The following is a 22,494-nucleotide window of genomic DNA, read 5'->3' on the forward strand; positions in this document are numbered from 1 at the left end:
TCAAACACGGCGATTATGTTTATATACAAATGCAAGGAGCATTCAAAACGAGCTGAGTTTGTGGCAGTGATTGGGACGGTATGCCCAAAAGTAATTGGAATAAGTGAAATTTGGTGGTCTGAGGGGGATGTGATGTTGTAAATGGAATTAAAGGATATATAATTTTCCAGAAGGATAGAGATAAGTAAAGAGATGGGAGTGCTGTTAATGATTGCAGAGGAATTGTTTGCAAAGTGTGGAAGTTGGTGGTGCATGCACAGATTTTGAATCTGTGATGCAAGGTTGAAATAAACAGGTTAGTATATCTGATAGGATGCTGTTATAGGCCAGGGAATGCAGAGAATATTGATTGTGAAATGTTTAGACAAATTAGTTGGGCATGTAAAAGGATGATAATCCTGATGGGAGACTTTAATTATAGGAATATAGACTAGAAGGAGATAGTGTATGGGAACAGGGAGAGAGGGAGTTTGTGGAATTTCTGAGAGATGAGTATCTTAAGCAGCATGTGATTGAAGCGACTAAAGGTTTAATGTTTTGAATTTGGTGATAACTTCATAAGATGTAGTTGTTAATGAGATGTTGAACTGCTGCCAGTTGGTGAGAGTGATCATGAGGTACTTGTTTGCAAACTGATGAAACAAATATCCATTTGTTGGCAGTGAACTTTACATGTGGAAGTATAAAGCAGGTGATTATAGGAAGATCTGTAGTCAGTTAGCATCAGTACACCGGATAGATGAGCTGAGCAGAAAAGATGTTAAATGCATGGAAACTCATAAGGCAGTATAAGTCAGTGTATTACTGCATACTGAGGATTATGGGAATGAAATGGATGAACAGTGAAATCAAGCAAGCTGTGCTGGAAAAGAAAATGTTATGGAGGAGGTAAAAGACAGTTGATCAGATCAATGAAGAGTAAGGTGCAGGCTAGAAAAGTGATGAGCATAGTAAAGAAAGAAAAGGTGCAGTATGAAAAGAGATGGTCAGGTCAAGGTGAACTAGAGGGAATTTTTTGGCTACATGGCAAGCAAGAAGAAGAATAATTATGGCAGACACAGACTAACATTGGTGGATAGTCATGGCAGCTATTCAAAGAATATAGTGGAATTATTGAACAAGAACTTTATCCACATATATCATACTGGTATATATTATCTGGTACAATATATAGAAGAGAGGCAAGTATTAGGAGAATTGGAAGTGAGTGAAACAGAGGTGTATCAGATGTTGGTTGGGTTAGATGTGAATAAGGTTGTGGGAATGGATGACATATCACCATGTATGCTTAAGGAATGCGCACCAGTTGGTTATGCCCTTGACCTGGCTGTTTAATGAAAATCTTGCAGTGGGTAGCATTCCTAAGGAGTGGAAAGAGGGCAAAATAGTACCATTCCATAAGCATGGTTCTAAGACAGAAGTCTCTAACTATAAGCCTAGTCTGCATACTTGCAGTTGTGGTCAAGGGGTTGGAGAGATGGAGGAATAGAATACAGAATTGGGTTGATGGACATGGCATCCTTTATGAAGGTCAGCATGAATTTGTGAAGGATAGGTCCTGTTTCAGTAATTTACTTGCATTTTATGATATGTGATGAGTGTGTTTGATAGATTACCACATAAGTTGGTTTCCAAGCTGCAGATGTTGGAAATAGACAGTATATTGGTTAGATGGATCAAAGATTGGCTCTCTGAATGATACCAGCAGACTGTGTATGATGGATCAGTGTCTCAAAAAAGAGTTCTTTGGCCCCTGCTGTTTAACTTTTTTGTAAAAACGATATCATGTGAACTGACTGGGGATCTTCAGCTATTTGCTGATGCAAAGCTGGGAAGAATTATAAGTAGCACGATACTAAATCCCTTCAGGAAGATTTAAATGGAAGTTTTACTTGGACAAAAGAGTGGGGGTTTAGTTTTAATATCAATAAGTACAACGTGTTGCATTTTGGAGTAGTGAAATATAAGGCTATGTACTATACTGACAGTGCCGTACTGCAGGAAGTGGATGAGATTTGGGAGTGATGGTTGACAGTAGACTGAAGTTTTGAGGGCATATTGCAAAGGTTGCACATCATAGTGCTGCTATGATAAGAAGTACTCTAACATGCAAGGATAAGGAAGTGACAGTGCCACTGTATAAGGCACTGGTCAGACTACACTTGGATTATTGTGCTCAGATCTGGTCACCTGGTTTTCAATGTGATGCGGAGACAAGTGACTAAGATGATATCAGGAGTTTGGAATGCTGGCTATGGAGAGAGATTGAAGAGATGTGGATTGTAGAGTTTGGTGGATAGGAGGAAGAGAGGTGATATGATAGATGTTGAAGTTAGTGACAAGATTTTATCAGATTAATCCAGAGGGGATTATAAAATGAGTAGAGAGAAAGAACTAGAGATCATTTCTAGTTCTTTTTTTTTTCACTAGAGGCCAGGCCAACAATTGTATGTATGTATACACACAGACATTGTTGCCCAATGTAATTCTACAACCAACAGATAATAATAGAACTCTAGTTAATGTATATTCTATTTTTTTTTTTCACTAGAGGTCAGGCCAACAATTGTAAAGATTGGTCAGTAACTTTAACAAACAGGTTGTAGTGTAGCTTGTTCTCTGTGTATAGTGCATATGTTCCAGAAGACGACCTTGATATAAAGGTCGAAACGTCGAATGTAGAGTTTAGTTATATTAAACTAAAGATTTACTCGCACGGTAGTTGTCTCCATAATTTTCAAAAATGTCATTCCTAGAAGTTATGTAAAAGGGTGTGAGGAGTAATTTTTTACATGGAGAATTGTCAGTGAATGGAATGCATTACCAGAATGCCTTGTTAATGCAAGGAGTGTTAAGGACTTGAAGATTCTATATGATATGTTGTCAGTTGAATGAACCGGTCACAATGAGTCAGTCGATTCCATGGGGGGGGGGTAATAATATCTTTTTTAACCTGAAGTTCCTGTTTGATATCGTTATCCACTTTACACCAAATTGTATCCTCTTCTTCACTCATGGAATACCGCTTACTATTGCTGCTAACAAATATTCCTTCACAATTTCCCAAGCACTAATGATATATCTGTCTTCCATGGAACTGCCCCAAATTGATATTTAAGATTATTATAACCACCTGTCTTACAATTCCACATGTTCCCTTTTCTTTTGATACTCCTACATGTCTATTCAACTTCCAAGTCCAAACCACATAGTCACTTTCTCCAACTGGGGGAAGAGATGTCATTGCAGTTATTATCAGCTCTTCTGATGCTGTGACCAAATCCAAAACTCTTGAATCTCTTGTTCCATCTATTACATGTTGCCTAAGACATTTGTCCCTCAAGAATTCTAGAAATTCCATTCTCTTACTATTACATGCATTTTCCTCTTCTTAATTTATATTGCTATGGTTAAAATCTCCCATAACAATCATTTTTCTTGTACTTGCCATGCTCAACTGCCTAAAATATCTCCTGCTCCTTGCCCTCTTGGCTTGTAGTAAACCCCACTAAATATCCAGTCTTTCCCACCTCTACCTCACACCATATGCTTTCAAAACCATTAGTGTCACTGCCTTCCAAAGCCTCCACCACTTACAGGACAAGTTGTTACTTATCATAACCAGTACTCCACCACTTACAGGACAAGTTGTTACTTATCATAACCAGTACTCCACCACTGTGTTTGCCCTTCCTATCCTGCCAAAAATGCTGTACCCCACTACTTCTATTCCTGTTATTATATCATCTTCCATCAACTATGTCTCAGACATCCCAATAATCTTCGGACAGGCTGATGCTATCAGCGCCACTAATTCATCTCCTTTATTTTGGATACTCCTGGCATTAGTATAAAGCATAAAAATGTCACTTTTTCTATACCTGTCATTATCACCTCCAAACTCCATGGGATTCAGCATTCCTGGTGTCTTCCCATAAGAGGCCACCCCCCTGATACCATCCACCCTGGGAATTGTAGTTTCCCTGCATTGACATGCACTCATTCAGAAAACGGCAATCTCTCCAGATGCCTATGTCCTTCCTCATTCAAATGCAAGTCCCCCCCCCCACCCCCCCCCCCCCCCACCCCCCCCCCCCCCCACCCCCCCCCCCCCCCACCCCCCCCCCCCCCCACCCCCCCCCCCCCCCACCCCCCCCCCCCCCCACCCCCCCCCCCCCCCACCCCCCCCCCCCCCCACCCCCCCCCCCCCCCACCCCCCCCCCCCCCCACCCCCCCCCCCCCCCACCCCCCCCCCCCCCCACCCCCCCCCCCCCCCACCCCCCCCCCCCCCCACCCCCCCCCCCCCCCACCCCCCCCCCCCCCCACCCCCCCCCCCCCCCACCCCCCCCCCCCCCCACCCCCCCCCCCCCCCACCCCCCCCCCCCCCCACCCCCCCCCCCCCCCACCCCCCCCCCCCCCCACCCCCCCCCCCCCCCACCCCCCCCCCCCCCCACCCCCCCCCCCCCCCACCCCCCCCCCCCCCCACCCCCCCCCCCCCCCACCCCCCCCCCCCCCCACCCCCCCCCCCCCCCACCCCCCCCCCCCCCCACCCCCCCCCATGGAGATCCACCTCTGTGTGTTTCACTTTTGTGGCAAAATGAACCATGAACATTATAATTTGAGCACTGAAGATCGACTGTAGGTGATGGAGCTGAAGTTTTGGTCTGGTTGTCTGTAAATGGTAATGAACGCCATTTACACTGGAGTTTATGCAACTGATGTTTGTAAAATGTATGCGAAAGCGATTTTTTTTCCTTGAAGGGATTCTAATATGTTTTGAATATTCTGCTCTAGTTTTCATTTTTTTTATGGGATTAGTTTTCCAGGAAGATTTATTCTGCTATACGTGTCACTGTCATTGTTTGCCTCTTGCATTTTTCGATCATTGTCGGATGAAAGGTATGAGTGTGAACATACGGTGAGAGGAAATATACGGCTTTCCACAAATTAAGGGGCAAAGATAAAAAATCGCGATAACCCGGGGGGGGGGAGACACATGAAAATTAAGTACATTACGTAGAAAGTGACGCTGAGTGTAGTTATCGTGGTTAACAAATCAGCGGCACATGCAAATGAGCCACAGCATAAAACACCCAACTGGGTAAGATTTTAAAAACTGGATCTCAAACTCAAATCGTCCACTGATCGCATTCCCCATTAATTTGCTGTTTTATGAATGTTGCATCTATGATTCTTTGGTACTTTTTTTTTTCGGTGTACAAGGGAGGGAGAGAGACAGTTTCTTACTAAATCCCTTCTGGTACGTCTACTTAAAGTAACTCTTTATGGATAACCTCCAGAATTTCATATGAACGTTGTGAACTGGCTTTTACAGACTTTGCTTGCTGGTTTTAGTTTCATAAATAGAGTGCATATTCTAACATTCGAAGGTTACTAGGTCCTCCTTGAAGGCACACTGAGGTGGGATGCTACAGATAGCACCTCCCCCTCCATGATTTTTCCTACTGTGAGAAAATAATGTCATATCAGTAGATTTCCAGGATTCAGTGCGAATTCCCACACCTTTTTATGACTAGTAACAAAATTGGGTAGGTCGTTGTTATAAGGAAAACGAAGGAGAAGAAAAAGCAAAGGATTTCCCCCTTTGCTTCAACTCTCCATCTTGGACTACTTTGGAAATAAAGATATCTTGCTCACTTGCATTTGATATATATATATATATATATATATATATATATATATATATATATATATATATATATATATATATATATATATATATATATATATATATATATATACACTGTATATATATATATATATATATATATATATATATATATATATATATATATATATATATATATATATATATATATATATATATATATATATATATATTAATATTAAGTATTTTATTATTGTATATTTCTTTGCAGTTTATTCTAAAATAAGACGTGCGTAATATTCAGAAATACGTCATTATTTGACACTCAACGAAATTATCATTTTAACAACAATTATTTATGGCTCTATATTTTTCATTTACACTCTTCATGTCCCGAAAATTCATTACTACGGCTCTGCCTGGTATATTATTTCTTAATGATGTTATATCCTATTTTAAGGCTACTGAAAGTTGGTCAGCTTCATGGCTAAATGGTATTTAGCCTCATATTGTTGCCACCACAGGTTACCAAGGCTAGTAGTTGCTTTGATTGCCTTGGGCAAAGATTAATTGTATTAAAACAGAAATGCTTTTTTTAAAGATTTCTGTTTTTCTAATTTTAGTAGTTACCGGCAACATTTTTTAACCTCTGTAAAGGAACTTTCCGTTTTTAATCGTAAAAAACATTTTCTTCTCTATGGTTAGAATCATAGCATGGCTCTCATTGCTAAGAATTTTTTTAAGTCGGATTATAATGAATACATGATTAGGGACATGATTAGGGAATGTCTAAAGACATGATTAGGGAATGTCTAGCAATTATTTTAAAATCGACACTTACAAATCGTAGTAGTTGTTCTATTACTTTATATTATATTTAAACACTTTATATAAAGAGATGGTATAAATAAATTAGATACGTCTAACTTATAATTTGCGTTTTAAAATAAAGATTGATCGTTTGTTAGCCTGGTTTCATCGTGTATATATTTTAGTTATATATATATATAGTTATATATAAAGTGTGACTCGTTATTTACATATATATAACGAGTCACACGTTTGTTGCCAGTATAAATTGGAGGAATATAATGCTCCCAAGTCAGTACAACTGTGTCCACTTAAATGGCTGCGATAAGGGAAGAAGTGGCGGAATTTGAAAGAGGTGTTGTGTAGAATTTCATGTTGCAGCCCTATCTGTTCAGTAAATTGTTGAAAAATTGGGTCATCCCAGCTCAACAATCAATTATACTATACTGAGATGGAAGTGCAAGGAGTAACTGCAGTGCTACACGCAGTGGACAACTCATCACACTCACACTCACCAAACGTGACCATAAGATGCTACGAAGGATAATATGCAAAAACCGTCATTCGACGGCCGACAAATTGAATTCGGAGTTTCCGGCATCGACTGGAACACTAATCGGCACAAAAACATACAGAACTGAGGCTCACAACACGGGTTTCCATGTAGGACCGCATTATGCAAGCCCCATATTACCCCATAGTAACTGCAGTGCTACACGCAGTGGACAACTCATCACACTCACACTCACCAAACGTGGCCATAAGATGCTACGAAGGATAATATGCAAAAACCGTCATTCGACGGCCGACAAATTGAATTCGGAGTTTCCGGCATCGACTGGAACACTAAATCGGCACAAAAACATACAGAACTGACGCTCACAACACGGGTTTCCATGTAGGACCGCAGCATTATGCAAGCCCCATATTACCCCAACCAACATATAGCGTCGTATTCAGTGGTGCAAAGAACGTGTACAGAGGGACGTGGAAACTTGGAAAGCTGTACTATGGCGCGACGAATCACGCTACATCTTCTACCGTGCAGACGGACGGGTGTGGGCGCCTTACCATTTTAAGAGATGATAAGAGACGTATCTAATGGTGTGATTCCGTTTTTCCTGGTTTTGCCTCGGATCTCTGTTTGTGGCACCACGACCATTTAACTCTGAGAGGGATCTCAACATTTTGAACAATGCAACGCAATGCTTCTCTTCTTAGTTTGTTGCGTTCTACGGAATAACCATTGTTTCTTTCAGCAAGGCAATGTATCATAAGGCTGTTGCCGTAACTGCGTGGTTTATGGACATGGATGTCAATACACTTAACTGGCTTCCACAGAGTCCTGATCTCAACTGTATTGAAAACATATGTAGGATAAACTGGAGCGTCGAGTGAGGTCAAGGAACGTCCACCCCACAACAGTCCAGCACCCCAATGCATACCAACAGGAAGAATGGTCCAAAATTCCCATTAATCGCTATCGTACGCTTGTGGAAATTGTATTTTTTTATTTAAGTTGGGAGCCAAGACTGTTTGTTTCTCACACTATGCTGTCCGTTTACTTCTTTCCATTTTTTCCCTAACTTTAAGGAACTTGTGTGTAGCCAAACTCTGCCTTTAGCCTCTTCCAGAAAGCTCGCCCAAGACTCTGGGTGATTTTAATTTGCATCTGGGGAGGAAGATGTGGCAGATAACTGCCGCCATCTCGTGAACATTAACTCTGAGACCATGGCCCCCACAAGGGTAGGGCTGACAGGGCTCTAGCCTGGGGGCCCGGAATTAGGGGGGGCATCTTGTTGGTTCGGCCAGTTAAGTGAGACTAACAAAAGACAAAAAGAAACTTTATAAAATAAGAATTAATATGTGCTGAGAGGGACTACTAGATTTTGCAATCGTTTTCAACCCATTATCCATCTTTTCAGACTTATGGTTACGCCTGAACTTCCCATTTGAAAGGATTTACTTTAGTTTTCATTTTTCGTTCACCCGTCTCGCTTTCTATGTACGCCGTCGTTTCAATGACGACGCTGTCCCGATGTTAACAGCACACTATCCTACCGGTGCGTGTGCTACGGATGCTGAGAGAATTTTATTTTATTCATAAAAGGGAAAGCTTTATTTAATAGTTTTAGTTGGCTAAGTTGATCTCAAGAAACTGAAAATTTTCTACAAAATTCTTTATTTGAGAATTTGTCTTGTTTGAATTAAAATTTTGCTAGTTAGTAAGTAAAAGAAAATATAAAGCTTTTTTAGTTATGATTTTTTATATGAAACAAACTTAATTTTTTTTTCCAGATCATAAAAATTTGAGATATTAAAAATATCTTAATAAATTGCTCTCAAGCAAGCAAAGACGTTCAAGTTAAAATAAATAAAATCCAATATCTAATTCAAAGTACAAACATAAGTCCGGAGCTCAGAAGAGGAAACTTAAATCCGAGAGAGAGAGAATCGAAAACATCACAAGGTTGTCAATTCATAACCAAATTTTTAACTGAAAATGAAAAGGACATAGTTCCTAGTACTGATCACAGTTAAAGTGGTGATAATGTTTGTGACATTGAAATCCGAACAGAATATCAGTGTCAAATCGAAACTCATAAAGCAGTCGAAAGTCAAGCGACTGTTACATGTGAACCTCTTGCAACGTAAGAAAAGGCCCACAAGTGAAAAATGGAGGAGTGACTATGGGAGAATATGATACAGTTGATGCTTCAGTTGCAGTCCCTGTTGAAAAATCTGATATAAAATATGATGACCCTAGTATTTGGCTTAGAGTAATCTCAAACAACATGCGGTAAGAGACAGTACGGACTATCAGCTTTCAAGAATTCCAAAAGATTTATAAGGAATTGCCAAGAGATCTTAATCGTATGAAATTTCAAGATTTTTTGCTCTATACGAAAACGAAAGATGAAAGAACAAGAGAACATTTTCCAAGAGAATGGTTAACATTGTGTGTATCGAAAGAAAATCTTTATTGTCTACCATGTCGTATTTTTTGCGACTCTAAGAACAAAAACTTAAGCAGTTTAGCCCAAGAAGGATTTTCGCCTAGAAATAAGCATTGGAAAAAGTTATTGGAAAAGCATTGGAAAATGGTATGTTGCCTCTTCACGAAAATAGTGCCGAACACAGAAAACAATATCTGGCGCTTGGAAATCCCTTTTGCAGTCATTGAAAGGACATGGAATCGATAAAGCCTTACACCTACAAATTCAATATGAAACAGATAAGTGGAGAGCACTTATGCAATGGATTGTAGATCTAACGTTATTTTTATCATCCAGAGATTTAGCATTTCAAGGAGAGAACACGAAGATTGGAGATGTTCATAATGGGAATTTCTTAGGTATATTAGATTTAGCCAAGAGCAACTTAATCCTCTAGCAATTTTGGGCATCAAAAATGATTTGGCTAAGCTTTTGTGTTATCATTTAAACTAATTGATCTTAAAGCCTGTAGAGCAATGTGTTGTCCTTAACCTGTTCGACAGGTAGGGGTCTGCCAAAAATCCTGGCCTGGGGGCCCGCTTCAGGATGTGGGGCCCCTGTCTTACACAACATATTATTATCTAACATTGTGTGAATTCGACAGATTATATTGTGTCTAACAAGTTAAGAAAATGTGAAGCTAAATTTTGTGGTAATACAAGTTTTCAAACATGACACAAAATTATTCAATAATGATGACGTATTGATGGCAATGGAAGAAAATATGCATCCTGGCTAAGTACAAGACGATGACGAAACAGAGAATTGTGTTTCGTCATTTAAAATTTTAATTTGAAGTCATTTCAAGGTTAAAATATCAACATTGCAAAAACGGACTGTGAACTCATACAAACCATTTTTGTATACTGTATTCTTGGATAGAAGACTGAAGAGTTGTACATTAATATGTTTGGGCTCTGTTTAGCAAATAGCCCATAATTGTGTCCCCGTATTCTTAGACAAAGATTAAGTTAAGTGTTAATATATCAAAAACAGTAATAGTTCATATGAATGTTTGAATACAGACAATAGCCACAAATCTAGCATGAATAATTCTTGATTATTGTGATGTGTTCGCCAGTTTTTTTCTCTCTTCTTCTTCTTTCTTTCATTTCTTTCAATGAAAACGTACCACTATCAATTAAGGATAGGTAACTTGCATTGGAGAAAATATATGATTTATATTAACAGTTTGTTACAGGCGTGATAGTGATAACAGGTTAAATATTATTGTCTTCCTGTCTAGGATGTGGTGATCATTGTGGTACTGCTAAGTGAAAAGTTTTGATTAACTAATACTTCATAGTAACGTTCCACTTCTGAAAGATTATTCATCATTCTCGTGTTACTTCCTGTAGCATAATATATCTACTCTTCTTCTTAATATATCTATTCTTCTATTGTTTTACTCCCAATTTTTGTTAGTTTTAAATTTAGTTAGGGTTAAAATTTTAGTAAGGATAAGATATTCATTCCAAGCACACAAGCTCATCCATGTTATGCTGTAGATGCGCAGATATGCATTATTCTTTATTTATATTCCTTTGTTATTTTTAAGTTTTATTTGGATCACTCTGTTAGATTCCCAGTTTCACAGTCTATAAAGAGACAGGTTTTCGCGACTACGTAAAAGTCAGCTATTTCGTCGCTTTACTTTCTTCTTAGTCCTTCCTTATTTGTATCATAAAGGTGTTTATACAGGTCTATGTGGACGTGTCCTAAATGTTTTAAGAGAAACTGACAGTATCTGTCCTAATTTCTATAAGCTAGACACAACTAAATCATATAGTAAATCTTTTAAGACAGGTAATGATTAAACGTTAAACCAATATGAAAAATGTGTTCCAATGTTCAAAACACTCTTTTCCGATATTTCGCATTATCCGAAAAGAATAATGTTATTTGTGATATTTTCATAAATGAAAATAAATAAATAAATAAAAAATGAGCTCAATCATGATTAGATACCATTTTATCCCGACCCCAATAAAATATTTGTACTGCATTTTTTAAAAATATAATATAAAAAATAAGAAAACTATTTCACCTTCTTGACATATGACCACACTCCGGAAAAAAGGAGTGTGGTCATATGTCAAGAAGGTGAAATAGTTTTTCAAAGGTAATTAGCCTCCTATTTACAACAACAACAAAAAAAAAAAAATGCAGTGACATGGAAATGCTATGCAATCACTATGTAAACGTAAAATTTAGATTAGTTTTTAGATCATTTTAAAATACTTAAACAAACATATAATGACCGAACTCAGACTATAGTTTGATACTACTCATGAATGAACTTAAAAAAAATTAGGAAAACAAACCAAATGCTTGCTCGAAATCTGAATCCAAAGGGGTGGGAATATAAACTGATTTTGTTAAGCACAAACTTAAATTACATTGCCCAATACACAGTAATCTGTCTGGGTAAGTTACTACTAGTGTTGAACAAGGTTACTTGTTAATGCATTACCTCAGTAGTTCGTGGTCAGCGTTGAAATCAATGTGTTGTTACCGCACATTGTATTTTGTGATGTCTGAGAATTAAAACAATGAATGCATTTAGTTTTGAGTAAGAATCTACAATAACAAAACAGATCACATTAATTAAATAAAATACCCTCCTGCATCGTAAGTGGAGCATATCATCTTACAACTAATAGGCTGTGGGTTCGAATCTCACTGTGATATGGATGTTAGGTCTTCAGGTGGTAAATGATTTTTTATCGCCCAGTGTAAGACCTTGTTGCTTATTGGAGACCATTAAAAATAGAATGTTGGGCAGGTTTTCGGGATTATTTTATCCCACCCACGCTAATAAAGTTCTATAACTTGTTCTGGGGTGAGGGATTATTCTAAAGAAAAGCGATTAGCGTTTTCTTTGATCACGAGGATAGTCCGCATTATTAGTATATTTCCCAAGGCGAAGCCATTACTCAATATTTGCAAAAGTTAGTGTATCGCCAAGAGGCGAAAGCCTGCGTGGTGCTTTCAGATCCACATGTGCCCTTTGGTTAGAAACACTGGGATTCCTTTCCCATGGTAGTAAGATAGAGAGATATTTTGATAAGCCAAATATATTGTCTAACATTCGTAACTGAATTGCAAGTCGGCAGGAGACATACGGAGGTGACTGGGTTTTTCCTCTCTGTAACTCTTATTTTCTTTTTTCCTGCAAGCAGCCATACATATGTAGCCTCGGCCTCAATCGTTTTCAGGCAATACTAAGTTAATCGCAGTTATACGAACCAGTAGTATAACGCCTTTTGTGAACACATTGCTGTGAGCCTCCGTAGCTCAGTCCGCATTTTTATGCACGCACGTCCACCCTTTCAGATTTTTATACCTTTAGAACCAAAGAAAAGAAACATCGCTCTCAGCCCAGCACTTTTGGAATATTCAGTTTTTTTGGGGGAAAATAAAACCAAAAACAATATTCTATTAGCAGGTGGCAGGAACATACAGAATGCGCCTTTCGGATCTGTAAAATCGAGTAATCTCTATAGCTATAGCTCATATCACACATATCCTAAACCTACACAGACATATTCTTCTGCAATACCATAATAATAAGAATCCATTTGACATTGAAATACTTTTTTTTTTTTTAACATCCAGTACCTCGTAAATCACCCACGCTGATATTTTGGATCAATATGGCTTCACCACACGCACGTATAGCTAAGTTAACAAGCTTTCTAATCTCTCCGTATGACTAAATTAAAGATAAGATCCAACTACATAAATGTAAATATATTTTATATTTTTTTAATTCAATATGCCACCTATTGGAGTTTTTCTGAATTAGTTTAGTTTCGTAATATAAAATACATTTCATCAAATAGTAAACAATTATAATATAAAAATATACCTAATGTAATAAAAAAAATAATCTCAGTAATCACGAAAATTCAAACATGAAATATAAAAATAATATTATTATCTGTGAAAAAATTCTTTCCTAAATAGGAAAGAAATATTTTACTCTAAATATTTAAGCACGCGCACACACAAAAGGTGTTCCGGAATGTAACTGCTCAATGACGTATTCTAATAAAAAAGTAGGGGAACGAGTGCGAGCTACTTGAGGTCAATGAAAGAGGCACAGGTGTTCATTCTCAATCTACATAAACTATCACTTAGAATAAAATAACTAAATAAGAGGACTAATTAGCTTAGATTTAATTCTGTAATGGAATTGCTTCGAAATATTTTCAAGACTCGTTAGCTATCATTTTTATTAAACTCGAATAAGTGGAAGTGAAATGATTTATGATTAGATATTCAAGGTCCGAAATGTTACGAAACGTCATGCACTGCTTTGTAAACAGAACTACTCAGAAAAAGCAAAGTTACGACCTATCCCAGATTGATTTTTTTTTGTTTCGAATAATGACGGTAAATAATTAAGATTTTTAATATTTAGTGCATTTAATACTTCTTTCATTTTTATTTCATTCAGCACTCGACCTTGCTCCAATTTTTTTTTCGCCACAGTGCGCAGTTGCTTCTTCCACTTCCTTCAGCATGTGCCGACTGCCTTTTGGCTTTCCTCCAGGTCATCACACACGGAAGGTTCATTCGAGGGGACCATGTGACAACATTCGTCTTGTATATTTTATGGATGATTTATAGTCGACGTGAATGTTCGTCTTTATTTGCTTTTATGTGTTGTTGAACTATTTAGCAAGAGCTTTCGCGTGTAATATTATTAAAAACCTGGAATAGAAAGAGAGAGAGAGTTCATGCATTTAATCTCCTTTCCAAAACAAAGCTTTATTATTATTATTATTATTATTATTATTATTATTATTATTATTATTATTATTATTATTATTAAACACATGAAATGAATTTTAGAATGAAAATTTAATTTTATGGATGAAATTTCTCTGAGCTAACAAAGAACTAAGAATCTATATTATCTAAGAATATAGATATTGCTATACATAGAACTAAGAATCTATGTATAGCAAGTGCTCTTCCGGTAACAGCCATTATATTAGTTATTAACGATGTCATTGGTTTTTGCTTAAGACCAGCATGCATCTTGAAAAAAATCTAACCCGGATAAGTTTATTTTAATTGTCCCAATAAGTGTTTATTATATTTGATGCGCAGCATTTACGAGAATCTTTCTTCTCGTATTGCCGCATATTACATGGGACATTACGAGAATAAAATGATGACGAAAACTGAGTAAAATTAAAAATTTCATAACACGATGCCAAAAGGTGCATTTAAAATCATAAGGATATATACATTATTCATTGTCTGAAAAATATTTTGGATACACGTAAAGTTATACTGTGTAGTTTAGAATGCTGAAGGATTTGGTTTGATTGGTCTTAGGACTGAAACAACAAAGGCTATGGAACCAGGGTAGTGAATTTGTCGATTGCTTGTTTTCTAAGGCAAGTTTTTAGCAGGATGATAAACTCTTCTACCTTCGTATGAGATCACTTTCAGTTGAAAAAAAAAAAGTTTTTATAAATGTTCCCTACTTCCTAGACAGGATTCGAACCCAGTTGTTTCAATCAGAGCACAGTTACTAAACGGATCATGGAAGAACTTGAATGTGTTCATCTATCGAAATAACTTACTAATTGTGCCTTCGTAGCTTAGTCGGTATAGACGAAGCCTATGGTCGGAAAGACCTGGGTTCGATTCCCGTCTATGACGTGAGGAACCTTTATCTGATCTCTCTCGACAAAAGGCCTCATACGGTGGTAGAGGGTTTTGCACCCAGAAACTCTGGTTTTTCGTTCCTTAGAATAGGCAACCCGCCCGTGAACATAGATATGGATCTACAGTCATAAAATACATACTTAATCCCTCATTAGGAGGATTCAACCTGTCCTAAGTATTGCAGCAACTTTTTCCTTCAAAAATTGAAAAATTAGCCGAAAGAACAAATGTTTTCTATTGGGTTAATGAGAAGTTCTTGTATATGCCTTCAAAACACATCTTAAGTGGGAAGCGTTAGAACTTAAGAACTTCATAAGGAGATTATAATGACAATAATTCTTTTTTTTTTTTTGACTCTTTAGTCAAAAACCTGCTTTTAGTTTGTTTTTATTCCGATCACAAAAAGGAATGCACTAGTCATCAAACAAATGCATTATTCAAGTATGAAACCACAAAATGCTTCTCTGTGGAGATGAATGAAAGTGAAAGTTAGAAAACATCTTAAAATGAAAAGAAGGGAATAAATATTTGTACCGAACAAATTATTTCTATATTCGCCATTGATTTTACATCACCCTTCGTGTACTTCCATACTTAATCCTTGTGCTTGACCTTTTTACTGCTCAGAGGTCACAAGGTCTTTCGAACCTGAATTTCAATACAATATGCGACATCACAAATCATTCATCCGCCGACATAACCCAACTGACACCTGAGGGCACATGTGAGGGAGTTCACTCGTAAATTAACAGACATACCATCTCACAGCAACAACGCCTTCCTTATTGCACGTGGTATGTAGACAGAGCGCGTGTGTGAGAGGTATTTAAATTTTTTCGCTTCAGTTGCTGCTGAGTCTTCCATCTCTTCCCTGGACGTAACTGGTCAGCCTTCAAGATGACAGGTTTTACAAGCGGCCTTCTCGGACCCTAATACTCCAAGGTAATTGGTCGTTTGGTGCCCCAGTTAGCAGTAAATTTATTGTCCGTAACCGATGTGGGCCAAGTAACTTCAGACATGGTGGAGAACTAGTAACGGGTTCTTTCGTTTCCATCACCTTACCTTAATTGTGTCGACTAAAGTGGCGGAGCTGTATACAGCGAAAGTAAGGTTAAGCTAGTTGTGGAGACAAATTAGAACGACTGTGCCGGCCTGAGTTAATTACTGAACTGTTATCTAGAGAGAGAGGAAAAAGAAGTGGAAAGTTTAGAGGTAAGCTGAATTTGCTTTCTTCTAGGTTACATGTTTGTTTAACTCACCTCGTGTCATGCAATGGAATGTTAGCTTATCAAAAAAAAAAATATGGGACTGTTTAGCATTACATTCACGTTAATCAGGAAATGCATATAAAATATTTGGTTTCCTTCCTTTCCTCTAGTACCATATCATGCATGATAGTGATATATTCCAAATGAAGCTTGTTTTGTAGTTTTAAATGCCATACAAATTGTTGCAAATGATCTTTTGTTTTTTAATAATCAATTAATTAATTACATGAGGACTGATGAATTTGCTCTCTGATTTTTGAAAAATGAAAATGAAATTTGAAAAATGAAAATTCAGACCACAAAGTTTCATTTTTGAAAAATGAAACTTTGTGTTTCATTTTTCAAAAACAAGGTTTCCTCATATAAACGTTATCCCATCGATATATATAACAAATAAATAAATAAAATAAACTATGGGATAATAGCAAATCGTATGTTACAGATTTATTGCATTTAGCAAAATGAAACGAATAGAGAACATAAGCGCATATTCATTAGATTATGTGCGGCTTTACATTCATTCTAATACCATTGACAATCAAAATTAAAACATTATTAACAAATGGCTGATGTTAAGAAATTCAATAAATGCTTGTATTTTAAAAAAATCTCTATATAATAATTAATTATTATGATATGACGTTTGCTTCTATTATGTACGTGAAATGATATTCTGCTCAATATGAATTCCTGATCATTTATCCCTCCTCAGAGTTGTTACCTTTGCTTATGCGTGGGGAAAATTAAATCGTATAATACGTTGACTCTTTCGAATAAACATGAAATTAAACAAATATTAATAATTATGAGATGAAAGTGTAAAAAAAAAAAAAAAGGTTTCGCCTCTAAACATATTAAGCTTAATAAGTTTTTATGAATAACCACCGAAGAAATCTCAAACGAATTTAATATTTAGAATATTTAAACAATTATATATATATATAACTTTTACATGGGCGGCGCTACTTTATTTCAATTCCAAGATCGAAACTCTGATATCAAAACAATCACGATAGAAGCATATGATGTCACCATTTGCAGTACTAACCGAAATGCTTCACGATATCTGAAATATGACGTAATTATGGGAATCTCAAACTTTGGATCCAGGCACTGAATGAAGTAAAGTGCATTCCTGTTTTTCTTTACATTGTGTAAATCTCTCTCTCTCTCTCTCTCTCTCGTCTCTCTCTCTCTCTCTCTCTCTCTCTCTCTCCCCCCCCACACACACACACACATATCGGATTTCATGGAATTCTATTTGGGTATTTCTTTTTATTATTTAGGATATCTGACCACTTTGTATTGAAACCTGACCGGTGAAGTAACTATCGTACAGCGAAAAGGAAACGAATTTTTGGCTGTCAGTCCAAGTTGTGCTACTACTTCTCACACTCATTGTATGCATTTCTTTCCTTCTCTTCCAGCCAATTAGTGTCCTTTAATAACACTAAAAATATCTTACACTTTTACGCAAGAGATTTTAGTCTAGAGTCGTCCAACCTGTTGTCACACATTCCATTTTTGATATTACGACATTAATTTGCGAAATGTCATCTTACAGAGATACGAGGACACCTTATAGTCATGCACTTTCATAATGTTGAAATATATATTCAGGGCCAATCACTTCCTGTAGTCATTGTTAACAGACTCTGTTGACTATGAGTGGATTCTTTCTCTTTTTCCATCTCTCCTGTTTGCGAATGTGAACTATCATGTAAATACGAACTATATACGAACGATGGGATCATTCTATTATCGTATACTTGTGGCAGAGAGAAGCATATGATATCACCTACATTTACAGTACTAACCGAAAATCGAAAAGCAAAAATAGATTATACGTGTTCTAATTTAGAGTGTATAATTTTTGTGCTTTATTGCGGTCATAGCCCTGAGTGTACCCGAAGTTTCCAGATGTCTAATTGCTTATTTAAATATGCACATGAAGTGGAAACAGTGTGGTGTGTGTGTATTTCGTATTTCAAATTCATCCATAAACCAGCGGTAAAAAAAAGCGCCATTACTACTTGCAAATTAAAAAACTGAAGATACAAGAGCACACTTAAATGAGGCCAATAAATATTAAAACACAGCTTCTGACTACAGTTTTGTGCGTATGTATGTATGCATGTATGTGAACTTCTCTTGCCAACTTGAGCAATGTCACATTCGAGGATAAATCCGGGATGTTCCAGTAGTATTTCTGTTCCTGTGTCACATTCGCACTTCATATTTTGAACCAATTAAGGAATTGCCAGTTGGAGTGAGGTTAGGTGAATGCACTCTAATATGAGAGCTAGTGTTCATTCCAAGGTACTTGACATAACAGTAACCTGTCCTTTTATCCACGTGCTGGGCTTGGAAGTCGTTTAAGGGTTGTAAACTATTTTATTATTCTCAAAAGCCAAATGCTATGAAGATAACTCACAACATGCCATTTGGAAAAGGTGATCATTGGTATTGCATCGGTACAGGAACTTAAAAATCAGAGCTGATTACAAGTCTGATTTTTAGGTTCCTGTGCTGACGTAATCAGCAACGGATTACAGCTCCTGTACAGATTTTTTTCTGCCTTTAAATTCGAAAATCCTGACGCTTTATTAGAGGATCAACTTGTTTATATAAAAAAAACTCATTCATACGTTTGTTTCCTTAAAAAAAAAGCTCTCTCTCTCTCTCTCTCTCTCTCTCTCTCTCCTCTAAATCTTGAAGTTTAGCATTAATGTGATATATGACCGACAGTTATTATTACCACAAGGACGGCCGTAATTTTATTTTAAGTTTGAAAAGCTTTGTAAAGACGAAACTTGTAAACTTAGTTTTGAATTCTCGCAGGTTATAGTTTCCCTGAAAACATCTGAAATATCTTTAGAAGAAAGTGCGAAATTATTGTTGACAGCTATTGATGAAACGGTAGAAACTAAAACTGCCGAAAGGAGCATGTGTGTGTGTGTGTGTGTGTGTGTGTGTGAGAGAGAGAGAGAGAGAGAGAGAGAGTGGAATGAATCGATAAAAGAGAGAAGTCCCTTATCAACCTGATCGTTCTTTCTGTCAAGAATTTTTAGGAACACTTTTGTATTCGTTATCTGAAATGTGGAACTCTCCCTAAAATTTAGGGAGATTTACGACTGGTACATGGTAAAAGAATAGTATATTATATTCAGGGTCGTACTTATACTTTTCTCGAGGCGCTAGAGTGTTCCGGGGCCCCTCATTGGCCCTAATTTTTTCGGGCTCCCAGCTAGAGCCTCGTGCGCCTGTGCATAAGTACGGCCCTGCTTATATTCAGAGATAAACCTTAAGCCTTAAAAAAAAAATAAAATAAAACCGGATAATATTAGCTTTCCGTTAAGGAGGCGAAAAAGTGTTATTCAAATACTACTGGCTAATTATTTCGTGTCCAGACAACCCAAAGTCGATTTAATTCCAGATAGATAATATCGGCGTATACAGTTATGTTTCACTAGAAATTATACAAAATTAAGTTTTAGTAGAATCCTGAAAGTAAGGTTATCAGATCTCCCACTAAGAATAGCAGCGAGGCAGTTTTTTATGAAGTTTTGTTCTTTTTTTTTCTTTTTTTTGATATTCTAAAACTTCTCAATAAGAAAGAGGGGTCCGATTTCCTATCATCTGCAATAGTAATTGAACAGAAAGAAGAGAGGAGGTGAAAGACCGGTGTCCAGTGGTTCCAGGACATCAGTTGCAAAATTTTTAATCCAGAGCCCCTTCCATCAGACGTAGTATGAATCCAGACCTGACGCATAACGACGATTTCCATCCTCCTCCCCTAAATTTTTAAAAATAAAATAAACTTACTGAGGACTACAGTTTTGTTAGGTTCCTGGTTGTCTTTCAAAATCCACTTAAGCCACAGTACTCTGGGGAACGAAAACAGGCTTGGTTTGATTTGGTTTGGTTAATAAATGTACAGTCGACACAAGGATTACATTTTCGGTGTATTGTTCCTGTTAATTATATTTAGTCAGGCTGGTGTGCTGTTTTGAGGGATGAAAAACGTGAGCTTTCTGGAGAGGAAAGGCAGCCCATCTCGGTAAGAAACTGGCTAACTCACCTTCAACTCAAAAAGCCTTTATAAACGTTCCTTGTGTCATGGATGGAATTCGAATCGAAATCTTTCCAACAGGACAAATGTCTCATCTTCCCGACTGCTATACGGGAGAGGAGGGGGAAGCAGCCAACTCATCTTTAAAAACAATAAGAGAAGTCAAGAGCAAACACTTGAGTTTCTTGCCTCTCTTTTGCGATTTGTCTAAAGAGATGGCCTATACAAGTCTTCTGCGGATAGTTTCAATATTCTGTATAAGTTTACAACTTTGTGCATGAAACTACCATAAGATTAATACCAAAAAAGATTAATTAAGATAACTAATTAGACATGGATGCTGCCCAAGCATCTATGTCTCATAGGACATTTTACGAAACATAAATTGCCTCTAATAGAACGAAAAGTTTTCTATAATGGATGTGATATCTGAAATATATCATTATTTTTACTTCAGGATATTGAGAAGATTCTTTAGCCTACAGAGAATATTTTGCATGAATGTGTTTCGTATCTCATGACATCTGCAAGTCCTCAATGAAGATTTGAATTCAGAAAAGTACATGATAACCATGATGGCCGCCTCATGTCATATAAATAAGTACATCGTAATACAGAATAGACAGGAGTGCTTTGAGACATGATCTCTTGGGCAACGTCCATGTCTTTCAAGTAGTTCTTAGGCGTGTATGATTTCAGGCCACTATTACCAGATTTTCTGTATTTCAAATGGCTGAAATAAGTCGAATTTGTTTTCTGTTTTTGGGAAATGCGTCTTTGTCTAACGCACCTGTGAAAATAAGAAAATATTTCTTAATTCATAGGTCCTGAGAACATTTGCAATAATGGAAGAATAATATATAAGCATAAGTTTAGATATAATCCCTACATTTTTATATATTTTATAATTTCAGTAAAGAAGTGTAAACAAATCTGAGCTCCTCTGCAGCAAATAGAATGGAACTCCTCCGAATATCTTAGACAGATGCTAATAAATTAATAAAAATAATCCATCCCAAGTGCATACTCACACTATTGATGTTCTGAATGTGTGTGTGTGGGGGGGGGGATTAAATTACACTGTGATTTGTGGGGACTGACTTTTGATCTCGAGAACCTCAATGACTGGAAGTCCCGATGAAGAAAAAAGTTTGCCTCTCAAATATTTTTCATTGAATTAATTTTGTAATGCTTACTTATGTTTACTGATGTTTGACAGACTCGTATGCATCTAACTGAAGATCCATTTGTATCCTTAAATAATAATAAAGCGCACTCCATGAATGTAGTTACATTTATGCGTGTATATATATATGCTATCACATGGGGGAAAAAGTTGGCAAGAACTTACTAATGACTAATTCTATCCAATCCTCGTCCGTCCCAGACAGGTTTTGGCAGTTTTAATGAAGCCAGCTTGTCATTTTCTTTTGCTGTATCACTCTAAGGCGCAAATTTTCGCAACGTTTTTTTGGATCATGCCCCACCTCAAAGCCTCAAAGATTTTGATGCCCCCCCTAGCATAATAGTCAGCCAAGTTCTGAAAAAAAATATAATATAAATAGGTACTTTAAACAAAAATAGGAACATAGGTAAAACTGTTTTTAATTTGACTTTCTTCAATGAATATAAATTTTATATTACACTTGTATATTATAAAACAAATCGAACCGAACTCGGGAAAATAAAATCCAAGTTAATGCGATCCTTGAGCTTGATGTCTGCTGCAAAGAGTTTTTATTTGAGGTAATAAATTTAATCATTTTTAATCTCAAATCCCCATGGCTTGTGATATCCAGATGATTTCTTTTTTTCAGTAGCAAGTCATTTACAGCACTAAAGCCACATTCAACTAAATATGACGACGGGAAGGACAACAGTATTTTTTTTTTTTTTTCAAAACTAGTTGAATTTCGGTATTTCGTTTCTGTCTCGTCAGAAAGTCATGCCATTGTCCTTTTATGTTTTGCTTTTCTGAGAGTTCTTGATACTGCATTTATGTTGACTGCTGTACTAGTGATGTCAGCTTTT

At 36.9% G+C, this 22,494-nt stretch overlaps 1 protein-coding gene across 1 annotated transcript in view; it reads left to right on the forward strand.

Annotated features, from left to right (window-relative positions):
• The window catches only part of LOC150095533 (phospholipid phosphatase-related protein type 5-like), a 109,733-nt gene that overhangs the window by 79,208 nt on the left and 8,031 nt on the right, over positions 1–22,494 (forward strand). The window contains exon 6 of the mRNA XM_090410703.1: positions 7,699–7,811. Within this exon, the coding sequence (XP_090266829.1) occupies positions 7,699–7,811 (113 nt within the window). The remainder of the gene's footprint in view (positions 1–7,698; positions 7,812–22,494) is intronic.

Source organism: Typopeltis vanoorti, chromosome 20 (genome assembly GCF_054136105.1).
Source record: "Typopeltis vanoorti isolate ZY-2024b chromosome 20, IOZ_Tvanoo_1.0, whole genome shotgun sequence".
Classification (NCBI taxonomy): domain Eukaryota; kingdom Metazoa; phylum Arthropoda; class Arachnida; order Uropygi; family Thelyphonidae; genus Typopeltis; species Typopeltis vanoorti.